Source organism: Choloepus didactylus, chromosome 11 (assembly GCF_015220235.1).
Source record: "Choloepus didactylus isolate mChoDid1 chromosome 11, mChoDid1.pri, whole genome shotgun sequence".
NCBI lineage: Eukaryota > Metazoa > Chordata > Mammalia > Pilosa > Megalonychidae > Choloepus > Choloepus didactylus.
The window spans coordinates 30,900,864-30,914,254 of record NC_051317.1 but is presented as its reverse complement, the minus strand read 5'-3'; the positions used below and the strand labels follow the sequence as shown (position 1 = coordinate 30,914,254).

At 56.7% G+C, this 13,391-nt stretch overlaps 1 protein-coding gene across 4 annotated transcripts in view; it reads right to left on the bottom strand.

Annotated features, from left to right (window-relative positions):
* TENT4A (terminal nucleotidyltransferase 4A) overlaps nucleotides 1-13,053 on the bottom strand; it is a 50,658-nt gene extending 37,605 nt beyond the window's left edge. For 3 of the 4 annotated variants that reach the window (XR_005210915.1, XM_037798909.1, XM_037798910.1), the window contains exon 1: nucleotides 12,192-13,053. Coding sequence is in view for 3 of the 4 variants with exons in the window: in XM_037798909.1 (XP_037654837.1) it covers nucleotides 12,192-12,907 (716 nt within the window). In the remaining variant the exon portion in view is untranslated. The remainder of the gene's footprint in view (nucleotides 1-12,191) is intronic. The other variant, XM_037798911.1, reaches the window with a different exon arrangement.
* Nucleotides 13,054-13,391: the final 338 nt, after the last annotated feature.

Below are 13,391 nucleotides of genomic sequence, written 5' to 3'. Positions count from 1 at the left end.
GCCATCGCCGCCACGCGTGCCTGGGAGCGGGGGACGTCCTGGGACCTCACGCCCCGAGCTTGGCTGAGCCACGTGCCCAGCTCCCTCGGCCTCTGGCCCCGGCACAGACCCCCGCAGGCCCTCGGGGCTGCGAGAGGCAGACCCCGCCGTGGAACTGCAGGGCCACATCCGACAGCCGGGGCGGCCCCCCGAGCCTTCCGCTCTTCCAAGCAACTGGGTCATCTGTGAGACGGACTTTTCCAGAGGTCCTTCCACTCGCTGGGAAGGTAAACCAGGATCATCTTTCAGGAAAGCAACACCTAAAAAGAACCAAGGCTCTTAAAACAGTGATGTCCCATGACAGGATGCAATAATACCCGTAATGTCCATACACCAGCACACTCGTCAGATCCTGCCAACAGTCTCTGAAACCCATTCTATCTTCTCCATTTCACAGATGAGAAAACCGAGTATTCACTCAACAGACAGTAACTTGCCCAAGGTCCCTGGAAGTGCTGAAACCCAGAGCCACGGGCTCGTCAACCAGCTCCTGGCCAGGGAGCCGGACACGCTGCCCAGGCACGGCGGGTAGAAGGGAGCCTGGACAGTGACCGTGGCCCTTCTGTGATATGCACAAGCCGAAAACACAACTCCCCAGTTATTCAGGAGACAATGTGTGTCCGTACAATACTTAAAAATTGTTTGAAAGAGCTTTTCAATGATGAGGAAATGCCTGTCTAGAATTAGATTTAAACAACTAGATACAAAATGATAGAGGAGCTACATATTTAAAGCAACATTAAAACAGAAAGAAAACCCGCTCACATGTTAACAGTGGCAAAACTACCGGTGACTTCTGTTTTCCAAATTTTGGACAATAAGAACATTATTGCCTTTATAATCAGAACAAAGCCAATGTGTTATCACTGATACAGACCTTCTCCCCGAAGGTCAGACAGACTTCACTGCTTCAAGAATCTTCCTTAAGCCTGGTCCCCTGGCCGTGGCCTCACAGACAAGCCAGCAGGTGCTTTCCACGCAGTAGCCTCGTCCTCAGCCCCTGGGCAGCCCTCCCAGCCCCTGCTGACGATCCTGGGAGCTACCCTGGCACTGTGTGCTCGGCACAGCTCAAAGGCCCCTGCAGCTCTGAGTTCTGCTCTGAGGCCACCCCACATCAGTGGCTGGGGGTAGATCAGGATGGCTGAGATAAGACGCACCCCATAAAGGCAGGACCCCGGAGAACCCGTCCCATGAGACCAGATAAATGTCCAAGGAGCCGAAGTCAGAGCCAGTGCAGACCTAGGAGGAGGGGGACATTCTCCCAAGAAACCACCCTCGCAGGCTGTGGGGGTCTGCAGCAGGCTCCGCTACCAGGCCCAGTGGACCTGCGGCTCTAATCCAAGGCCCCGCTGCCAGGGACGCCATGTCAAGGAGCACGCAGGGGGCTGAACCTGGACACAGCAGGCTGCTGCTCTGGGCCACGTGTGGTACCACCCAGAGGTGCTGCTGTCCCTAGCACACATGTGCAGACCGCGTGCCGTGTCCGGGCGCAGTGCAAAACACCGCTTGGCCTCACCTCCATAAACACCACCTTAAGCTGTGCTGCAGAGGGCTCGGAGAGCTCCAGTAGCCTCCAGTGGCACACACCTGGCTTCCCTTGCTCTGCTCGCGGCCACAGAGCCCTTCCCCAGGACTCTTGCTCCCAGGCCCTGAGGAACTGCTGGGCCGTCTGGCATGCCACCCCCACACCTGAGCCGGCCCCCGCCCTGGCCACCCTCCCAGCCTCAAACACTCAGCCACTCCCACGAGTCCCTACCCCGGCAGGCCGAGTCATCCCAAAGCCCTCGGTGTAGGGAAGCCCCAGAGGATGCCCCTGACACAGGGGCTCAGGTTAACCCTCTTTCTCCCCACTCGACGTAAAAGCACTCACCAACCCGGAAGGCGCCCACTTCCCCACGGCCTGCGAGCACCCAACCTGCGGGGGCCCCCAGCACCGGTAGGGTGGCAGGTCACGGGAGACATGGGGACCCCACTCCACAGGGCCCCCCAGCAGGTCCACCCCGTCCACTGATGGGACAAGACAAGGGCCTCGTTCTCACTGCGTTTGAGGTGGGGGGAGAATATGTGCATGCAGAGGAGGACATGAGGAAATAACCAGAAAGCCAAATATGAGATTTGAAAGGTGGCCTGTGGCCAGTCACGTGGCTCCCGTGTGGTGTGACAGGGCCGGACTCCCCGGGAGCAGGTGTGTGGGCTGTGACGGGGCAGGCAGGAGCCAGACCCGCAAGGACGAGAGGAAGGAGCACGGGACAAGGCACGCAAGGGGGACGAGCCCGGGGGCTGGGGGAACTGAAAGGAACCAGCACAGCCAAGGGACCGGCAGACAGCACCACCCACCCCAAAGCACAAAGAAAACAGGGCCCCACACGCGAGGAGACCCCGGGCCTCAGAGGACAGAAGCACCGGGCCCTGAGGAAGCCGAGGACAGCCGACAGGGTCCAGGCCCAGCAGAGGGGGCCACGGGCAGACTGGTAGGTCACACGGGGTCAGAAGCCAAAGAACACCATCCGTCGTGCTCCGCGGGCCGTGGGCCCTGCAAGGCTGACCACAGCCCATAAAGGCAACACGGAGACAGGGCCTGGGCCCGCGAGTGATGCCTGCGAACAGAAAACCTCGTGCAACCCCCAGGAACACGAGCCACAAAAAAAGCTTCAGAATCGGAAGCAGCCCTGGGCAAGGTGCTGGCAGTGAGCACATCAGTTTGAACACAGAGCCAGGACAGCAAACTGTGGTTCCCCATCCGGAGGCGGGTCACGGGGTCCCAGGAGCCCGCTGCCTGCGCTCAGCTCCTGCCCGGCTACTCTCCAGCCATGAGACCTTGCAGGACCCTCGGGTCTGTGAGCCTTGGCAATTCGTGCAGAGCGAGGGGGACGTGATGGTGCCCACATTATGTGGCTGCAAGGATTTCATCAATTCAGCAAAGCACCTGGGACCGGGCCTCATACCCTGGAAGGGCTCAATGAGAGGCAGCAATTAGGATTCCAGAGCAAAACACAAATGTGTGACTCCTGGTGACACAGGAACAGCCAAATGCAATCAGGAGGTGGGAAGATAAAGAGAAGTGCCCACTTGCCAGCCACCCAAGCAGCAAGCAAATCAACAGTCTTTCATCTAAACTTTTACTACAATTTTTTGCAACAATGACTCCAGGCATTTAAGGTTTTCTTAATTCTTTTTATTTTCTTGGTCTTAGCAGCATCTCTTTGAGACCAGTCTTTCCAGTCAATGTTGAACATCACCTTCACTTTTAAACAAAATTAAATTGTGCTTAACTTTAGAGAAGGTGCTATAACCACACGACTCTCCCCTGGGCTGGGCCACTGTCCCCATCTCTGCCAGCTCAGGCTCTGGCTTCTGCTCCGCTGCCTCCCAGGAGGCACTAGCTGAGCACACGGGCTTTCGAGTCAGGAGGCCCAGGTTGGGCCTGGTTCTCAGCTCCTTTATTCCCTACACACACCATGGGCAATGTGCACACCTTCCTGAGGTCAAAGGGGTCTCCCCCATGACAAGTAACTGTCAAGGACGGGCAGCACACGGGGGGCATGGTCTCAGGTCCAAGGGCCAGCAAGCCAAGAGCTCACCGAGGCTCTGCATTTTGTAGAATGCAACTTTTAAGAATAATCAGAACAGGCCCAGGCGGGAGCAGCTCTGGACCCAAGGGAAAGCACCAAAAAGCAACGGCAGCTCAAGCGACACACTTTGATCTGGTTTGCAGGGCAGCTGCCGAGTCTCACCCACCATGGGCCTGGGATCCCCCAGGCTCTGCTCAGGGACGATGCTCCTGAGGGCAGCCCCTGTGCCAGGCCAGGCGAGCCTGTCCAGGCCTCCGTTTTCTTCTCCTGCTCCCACATGTTAAGTCTGAGTGCCACAAAACCCTGTGTGCCCAGAGCCATGGCTGTGGCCGCTGGTGGCTGAGGATGGTGTCCAATTAGTTAAGGCTGTGCAGGAAAATGCCAGACAAATCCTCTGCATGTCAGACCAGGGCCATTCTGAGCTTTCACGGCCGTTGCCTGCTATGCTCGGCTAGGGACCCTCTGATTGTATGCTTCATGTGTCATTAAAACAGCAGTGTTTTGAAAAGAATTTTACGAGAAACTCAGCAGTATACTTCTAGAGCTTTCCAGCTGTACCTTACTGCCTAGATTTATTTAGGCAATAGTTACTGAATCAAACACTGTGTTTCAAATAGAGTCTAAAGTTACTCCAGTTCAGTGCTATCCAAACATGTAGCTTTTTAAATTTTAATTAAAATTTAATAAAATTAAAATTCAGTTCCTCAGCCGCACTAATCACATTTCAAGGGCTCAACCACACGGGTGCCCAGCAGCTACCAATGCAAAACAGGGCAAAACTAGAATGTGTGTGTCACCACAGGAAGCTCTAGTGGACAGTGCTGCTCTAGCTCCATTTGTGGAGCATTCCCTGCCCCTTAACTTCATTCTGCTCCACTATACACAGAACAATATATGAGATGCCACAAACACTGCAGAGAAAGGACACATTATCCACTACTGCACCAGAAAAAACCAGGAGCAACTTTAAACAAGTACATTTACAAGACGTGCATTAAACACAGCGGCATGCACCCACATCTCTGGGAAGAGGGAATTCTTATTAAACTGGAGAACAGGACTTTTCTAAACACTGTTTCAATTTTAAAAACAGAAGGCATTTTCCCCTCTACTTCCACAGCATCATGTCACCTCAGCTTCCAGCCTGCAGGACTGAGAACCGCAGTCTTTAGCAGTTTCTCTAAGAGCAAGGCTGTAGCCTGAGGGGAAAGCATTTTCAAAAACCAAGCAGGAGGCACTTCCTGCCCAGCTGGCAACAAGAACAATCTAATTTTTGGTTTCAATTTCCTTCAAGGAGAGGAAAAAAGGGAAGGAGTGGCCTTTCCAACACCACATTTTTGGCAGTTTCACGCCTCACGTGACAATTCACAAGGCACTTCCAACTTTTCCTTGATTAACATGTGTGCCGACCCCAAAAGGCAAAGCATCGCTTCACAAGTGGGGAAACCAAGGCACGGGAGTTGGAACCCCCAGTGAAACCAACCCAAACCAGCCACACGACTCAGGTAAAGCTATTGCAAGACGTGGGCACCACTAAGGAAGCTCGAGGACAGGCCCAGGCCCCACCTGAGAAGATGTGCTTCAGCCAAAGGGTGTCAAGCAAAAAAGTAGAAATAACTTGATCTTTCATGTCCCTTAAACCACTGCACTGTAGCCATTCCTTCAGATCCACAGATCCCAGAAATTTTACCATGATTTGCAATCTTGTTCAAACATGGAAGGATATCAACGACCTACACCCACATGTTATCACTTGGGAAATTAACTCCAACCTTAAACCACCAGAGAGCCCTAAATGCTTGTACACTGCAGCTGATTTGGGAAAGAAAAAGAAAATGTGTGGCTGATCATCAAAGATCACCCATGCGGGAAACCCTGGAGCCATCCCACCCTGCCAACTCAGAGATGGACAAACCTCTGCAGGGGTCTACTCTGGCCAGAGGCACTTCAGTGCCATCTCCTCCGCAGCTCCACACCCAGGACCCCAAGGGAGCAGGTGCCAGTGGCAATCCCCATGGCCAGGTTATGAGTCATTTCTCATTGAGCTCTTCTGAGTTTATAAATTTTTAATGACTAGGTATTAACTTTATAATAATTCTTAAAAAGGATAGTTAGAACTAAAATGCAGTTGTCTTTCAAATACAGTACAAAATTTTTTAAAGGTTTCCTGCTTTTGTATTCTATGTATTTCGAGGCATAAAACAGGTTTAATTCCATACTTTAGGGAGGGAGGCAAATAAACTAAAATGGACTTTAACTGTTCTGCATTTAAATAACTTCAGAGTTGACAAACAAATCTCCAGAAATTCTAAGACAAAGCTACCTTTTGTATCTGGTAGACAAATGCCATGTGGACTTGCTACCCCACCTGCCCATCTAAGCTGACGGGTCCTTGTTCCTTCTTTCACTCCAGGACACTTACTTGCAGCTGGCGTGTGCCCAGCCCAGTCCGAGGGCTGAGGAGAGCAGTGCTGGGCTCTAGAAGGAAGTGGGGAAGACCTCAAGAGGGAGAAACTCAGATGGGGGCTCATGAAGGGGCAGGGCCAAGCAGCCCCTGGGAGCCACTTTGCAGGTCGCCCTGAAGGAGGTACAGCACCCTGCCCCCCTAGTGGGGGCCCGGGCAAGCCCCCGTCTCCTAGCCTGGGCTTGCAGGAGTAGTGTTGTGGGGTCTCCTGTAGGGAAAGACATGCTGCTGTGTACCTAGAACTGGATTCTAATGGGGCCAGCAGCCCCACCTGCCAGGAGCGACACCTTCCCTATGCCAGCCTACATAGCACACTCATGGACAGGATTCTGTAAGTCTCTGTTCTCATATATGTGCAAGGCTGTAACATTTTCCTAACTGGAACAGTTCTAAGGATAGCCCATACGAGAGAGAACAGGGGCTCGCAGCTCTGGTTCCCCTGGCTGCCCGAGAGTCGAGCAGTGACAAGCCAGATTAGAGGACCAGTCTGCAAGAGTCACTGTGATGGGCTGGAGTCCAGCCGAGGAAAGAAATGACGGGAGAGAAAACCGCAGCCTCCACATCAATCGTTCGCACGAGGTCAGGAGGCCTAGCTAGAGGAGAGCACGCTGGCGGGGGTAGGCAGGGCCCGCGCGCAGACCCCGCCTCGGGCCTGGCACCTGCGAGTCCGACGTGCTCTCCACTGCCACAGTTATGTTATCGACTCATACCACCCAAAGACAGGTGGCTGGCCCACTCACAGGAGCCCGTCATGGCCACGTGCTTGCATCAGCAGGTGGCCTAAGAAGTCAGAGAGACCTGGAGGAATCTCATCTGCAGATCCTCATTTGAGGATGGAGAAGCCACAAGCCAAGGAACACAGGTGGCCTTCAGGAGCTGAGACAGGCCCCCCGCCAACGGCCATAAAGGAAACGGGGCCTGAGCTGTACAACCACAGGGAATGGAATTTTGCCAATAACAGGAAGGCACCTGGGAGAGGACCCGGAGCACAGCCGAGCAGGAGCCAGCTGATCTCTGGGCTGTGGCAGTGAGGCCCTGCCGGGCAGCCACGCCTTCCCGACTACTGACCCCCGGAAACTGTGGGATCATAGGTGGGCGAGCTTGCAGTCATTTGTTACACAGCAACAGAAAACGCACGGCACGAAGTCTCAAGGAGTATAAGAAGTCTGTCCAGAACTGCCAAGGGGAGACGAGGCACCCCGCTGGGGACAGGTGCTCAGGCTGTCAGTACCCACGAAGACCACTGCCTGTCCTCCCTGTGATGCCACGTGTGCTTGGCGACCTCCTGAGAGGACGTGGCTGCCCAGACTCTTCTGAGAAACCACTGGCGGCTGACCTGGTGCTCTCTAACAGGCCTCTCCACAGCAACCCGGCCCGGCAGCAATTTCCAGAGCAAGACTGTGGTTTGCACAATCTCCTGTGTGTTTCGCTGGCACAATTCAGTCACCTCACACCCATCCTACCACCCCCAGCCTGAGTTCTGGTTGCATCATCAAAGTCATATTCTGAACTTGGAAATCAATTTCTGTTTTGTTTGGCTTTTACAACAACCCTCCTTTTTCACTCCACAACTTAAAAATCAGATCCTAAACCACGATGACCTAACCAAAAGCACAAAAAGTCCTCGTTTTCCAATATATGACTGCTGCTCCCTTCCCCCTCCCCCGTGGGCCAGTTACACGAATCTATGTAAAGAGGGAGGCAATTTCACATGGAACAGTGACCAAAGACAGGTCAGGGATTCTACCTTGAAATTATGTTTTAATCTTAAAATTGTTACATTATAGTGTTTATATTACTCTTAAGAAACAAAAAGCACTGTAACCACGTGCTCTTTCCCAGAAGCAAACGGAGGGCCAGGCTCTGCCTCCCCAGCCCGGGGCTCCGGACAGCATCCCAGCATCCCAGTAACCCGCTGCCTTCACTTCTGACTTCCAGAGCGTGATCATTAAAAAGACCATTATTTTTTTGCAAAAACACCTGTGGCCTTCCATTCTCCCCCACGACCATCTCGGTCTGTTTAACACACAACCCTCCTTTTCAGAAGCGTCTGAGCCTCGCCCTTGGCAGGGCCTCCTTTGGCTGTTCACCCCTGCCAGTGCTCACTGACCAGCGACTCCACACGGGGCTGGAGCACGTCTCCCTGCTCTGCAACTTCCCAGCAGCCGGCATCTTTCACTAGCCCTTGCGTTCCACTGACCCAGACGGCCACGGTGCCAGGGCCGGGAGTGCAAACACCACCACTAAGGCAGGCGGGGTGCCTGAGGGGAGCTCATTTGGTAAGGGGCCAGTCCAAGGCTCCTTCCATGGCACAGCAATCTCTGCAGCCCTCCATATGCCTTTGGGGTCTCAGAGGATGAAATCCAGAACCCGAGGCCCATCCTGCCCCCTGGAAGCAAAGGTGCCACCCCGTGTCGCACAGTGGGCTCTCAACCCGGCTCCCCCATCTGTCCCTCTAAGCGCCGTCAGGGGTGGGTTCCATCCGCCCTAGCTGACCTCGTGCAGAGATGGGCATTGGGCGGGGAGGGAGCCCGGCTCTGCCTCACGTCACAGGGACAGGTGAAGAGGACATGAAGAGAGAGAGAAGCCACTGGTCATGTGGTGGCCCAGGGGCATGCTGACCACACCTGACGTAAGTCAAACTTTGTCAGGTTTTCACAAACTTCAGGCTAAGAAGGGAATTTTCTTTGGGGAAATAGAGACTCTAGAAAATAACATTAAATGTGGTCAAGAGACCTCAGAGAGGATGCTGGCTGGAACCACTGAATGCTGCAGGGACGCCCGCAATGGGATGGTCTCCACGAGGCACAGCTCTGAAGGGCAGCCCGGGCAGGAGCACCGGCCTGCAGGTGTCCGCGAGGGCCTGCAGGTTCAGCCACACGCTTCTGTGATGCTGCCGCCACCAGTCACCCACGCTCAGATCCCTGAGGTCCACCCTCAATCACACAGGACCACGCTGTGTCTCTGGGCAGCAGGAACCCCAGCCCCAGGCCCTGCCAGGGCAGGAGGGAGGAGCCTGTGCAAGGCGCGGCAGCCCAGGGCCAGCGCCAGGGCCGTGAGATGGCCCACAGCCCTGGCCACGTCACGGGGTCAGGAGCACAGGGAGAGGGCATGGCCCACCTGTCCATGCTGGGCTCAGAACAGGAGTGTGCGAGTTCCAGCAAAACCATCAAGAAAGAGAGAGACTGAACGGCTGCTCCAAGGTGAACGTTTCACCTTTCCGCTCCTCAGCTCCAGCACCAGGGCCTCTACTCTCCCACCTGCTTTCTCTTCATCCTGCTCAAGACTGATTCTCCACAGAGCACAACATCCAAAGGCAGAAAGGTCACAGACAGAAAAGAGCAAAGCGGGCAGGACAAACACCCAGGTGGGCGACGGCGCCTCAAACTCCCACGCGTCACGCAACTCATCCTTCCTGGAGGACTGCAGATGCAGCTTTCCGGAAAAGCATGTCCCAGGACCGCAGAAGAACTCTGAGCTGCTTTTCACCAGCAAAGTCCTTTCCTATCAGCCAGGCCAGCTGCTACCTCACCTCCGTTCTTTCTCTTTGCATGCCACAGGGGACGGAGACTTTTCGGTGGCCTTTTCCATCACCCCGGCAAGCCTGGTGGCCAGGGACAAGTTCCAGGTAGAAGCCGTCTTCTGATACCACAGGTGGGTTCACGTCAGGCAGGCTGGCTACACGGTACCCACCGTCCCCTCTCCCCCAGGCACAGCCCTGCCCCCCCTCAGAGTTCACTGCTTGCTCCCCTCTGCCCGTACTCCAGGCTGCAACCAGGGCCAGCTCAAGACCAGGACAGGACAGTAAGGAGCGGGTACAGGAGGGCCTGGAAGGCACCTGCATCCCTCGGGGCAGACAAGGAAGGGTCACCAGCAACAGGGGAAGGAACAGCAGCCTATGTATCACCGCGTCTCCAATTTTGGTGGGTTCGCACGGAGACATCCTGACTCCAGAGCCCGTTCATAACCCCTACACCGTGCCACCCTTAAACTGAGGCCCAAGTGGGCAGGGAGTGGGGGACTGACAGAGACGGGGAGCAGGCAGAGCCCTGGAGGCTTCTGTCTGTGGCCTAACAAGAAGGGGGACTGTCAAAGGGCTCCATAGTGTGGGGGAACCTGCTGGCAGAGCCCACCTATGGGAAGTGCTGGAAGGAAGGGGAGGGCTGCAAGGTCTCCGTAAGAGGTGACAACAGCCTGGGCGAGGGTGGGCAGGATGGAGGAGGAGAGACCAAGGGGGCCAAAGGTGCGGGAGCCGGTGGGTCACTGGACGTGGGGACAACTGGACAGATGTGTCTGTGTGCTGGGCAGGAGCTCTTGACAAGGGGACAACAGCAGCCTTGTTTGCTGGGGGCTGCCGACGGGGAGACTCAAGGCTTCCAGGGCAGATGGTGGCACCGCCAGGGCCCGCAAAGGAAGGAGGGGCTCAGGACTGCGCGGGGCAGCCCAGGAGGACATGGGTCCTCTTACTTTTTCTAACGATAATAGACATGGAGTCAATTCCAGCAAACTGGTAACCCGCCAGTCCTCCCAAAACAACCTTCAGGAATACTGTCCTACTTCAAAAGGAACCAGCTCCTCACTGCCTCTTCTCAGAAAGTTCTACAAGCAGGAACTGCAGAGAGAGAAAGGAAGAGGCAGGCTAGTGGAGACCCAGCCCCTACTGGAGCTTGAAGTACAAGCTCAGGAGTCAGGGGGTTTAGGAAGTAACACTCCAGCCCAACACAGGTGAGACAAGTTAGAGATCCCGAGGTTACTGCAATCTATCACTCACCCTCCAAAGTAGTATCCATTTAAATGTTTCCCTCGTACTTCAAATGAAACATAAGCTGACCCATGAGGAAAAAAGCTGACTTTGACAAGTACCCCCCAATACCCAGCAACCGTGAGCATTCGTAGGGTGCTGATGTTACCAAAAACCCCAGCATTCAGGGAAATCCTTTCATGCCTTTTACGTCAGCATGAAATCACACAAGGAGAATTTATGATTCAAGTCTTGAAATACCGGCATAAATCCTATTCACGAATGGTTTGTTTCTAGAGCCTCCCTCAGAAAAGCAGGGAAAGGCAAAGGCGCTGGACAGCAGCATCACACCTGAGCACACCTCATCTGGGACACGACCAAACCACACACAGGCACTACATTTTTCACATTGCTTGCCGTCTGTAACTAGGCTAGGTTAAACAGAATGTCTAATGGAGCTGAGATGAAAATATTTAAAATAAAAATGGCATCCTTCAACAGAGTGCTACTTCCAAAAGGAGTTTTAAAACTGCACGTGAGGCTTTTAAAACTAATTTCACACAAAATTAACTTATATAACAGCCCTCCCCCAACAATAAAAACATTACTAAATTCATTTTTGGTAAAGTGCACCACTACAAAAAAAAAATTCTTTTAAAAGGACCTCAAAATGCATATATGCATATATGTATGTGTGTGTATACATACATACATATGTATACCTTCGACTTGCTTCCAGTTTCTGGCAATATTACCATATTCAGTAACTTATGTAAAATTCTATACCTACCGGCAATCCATTTTGACAAAGGGTCTTTCGGGAGGGGGGAAAAGGGGAAAGAGAGAAGGAGAAGAAATCTATTTCCTTTTCCAGACTCGAAAAAAGAAAACGAAAACATGTGCATATAATCTTTCTTGCACCGTTAGTTCTAAGATATGGGTCATTATTCGTTTGTACGCAATTAAAAATTACCAATTTAAAAAAAAAAAAAAACTTTTAACACACAGGCTGACCTTGGCCTTACATTCAAAATGCATCCTGCAAATAAAACGGGACCGAGACAGGGACCTCGTCCCAGAGCCGGCGGGTGGCGCTGCCCGGGAGTTGGGGGGGGCGGGGGGGGGGAAGGCGGGGAACCACCCGTGTGTGCGGACTCCGGGTCCCCCGTCTCCCTCCCCTGACAACACTCCCTCGTTCCCCCACCCAGGGAACGACCCTCAGCCCACCCCGCTTGGGGGGTCCGCACCCGTGGGTGCAAGGCCCCGGACCCCAGCCTCTCCATCCCGACAATGCCCCACCCGCCCCCAACCTGTCACTGCCTGGGCCCACCTCCCGGGTTCCCCTCCGCCCCCGGCCCGGCCCGCGCGCACTCACCCCTGGATGCCCGGGCTGTACGCGCGGCTCTTCCACGGCGTGCCGGGCCGCGGCGCCTGGGACTCGGGGCCGCCCCCTTCGCCCAGCGCGGCCGCGCGGCTGCCCGACAGCAGGTAGTTGAGGCCGTACGTGCTGGCCTTGTTCTCGCGTTTCCGGCGGCCCGGGTGGAACTGGTGCTGCGGCGGGGAGCCGGCGGGCGCGGGGCCGCGCGGCGCGGAGTGCCCGTTGGCGGCGCCGGGGGCGGCGGCCGGGCCGTCGGCGAAGGAGAAGAAGGCGCCGCCGCGGCCCCCGCCGCCCGCCCGGCTGAGCGAGGCGCTGCTGGAGGACGACGACGAGAAGCCGGGGCTCTCGGCGCCCGACTCGGCGTTGGACGAGGACGACGACGAGGACGACAGCGAGGGCGACTTGTGCAGGCGCCGGCCGCCCTCGGCCGCGGGGCCCAGGGCCGCGAGCAGCGCGGGGGGCAGCGCGGGGGCGGCCCGGCCGGGCCCGGGACCCGGCGGCGGGGGCGAGGCGGCCGGGGGCCGCGCGGGGCCCGCCAGGCCGCCCAGGCCGGCCGCGGCCGCGGGGTCCAGCGCCGGCGAGTTGAGGCAGAAGTAGGACGCGTAGCCCGAGCCGCCGCGGCCCACGCCCTGGGAGGTCTCCCAGATCTGCATCCACAGGGCATTGGCGGGCCCCTTCTGCTCGGGCTGGATCCAGGCCACGCGCGGATCCATCCACGCGCCGCCCCCGCGGGGCCCGCGCGCCCGGCCCCGCCCCCGCCGCGCCCCGAGGCCCGGCCGCGGCGCGCGCGGGCGCACGGACGGACCGAGGGACGGACGGACGCGGGCCGCGGGCGCGGTCAGCCCCGCCGCTCGGGTTCGCCCGCGGGCTGGCTCGCGCGCCGGGCGGCGGCGGCGGCCGTCGGGTCCCGGGCAGGCTGCGGCGCGGGGCGCTCAGGCCTCGGCACGTCCCTGCGGCGGCGCGGGCCTCACGCGGCGCGGGGCGGGCGCGGGGACCGCGGCGGCGGCGCTGCTCTGGGGCCGGGCGGGTAGGCCATGGAGCGCGGCCGGGCGGGGCGCCGAGGGGGCGGGCCCAGCCGCCGAGCCGCCGGGGACTGGGGGCGCCCGCGGGCGGCCGCGGCCCGTACGCCGGGCGGTCGGTCACGCTCGAGCCGCTCGGCCCTCGCTCCTGCAGCGGCGGCGGCGGAAAGACACGCTG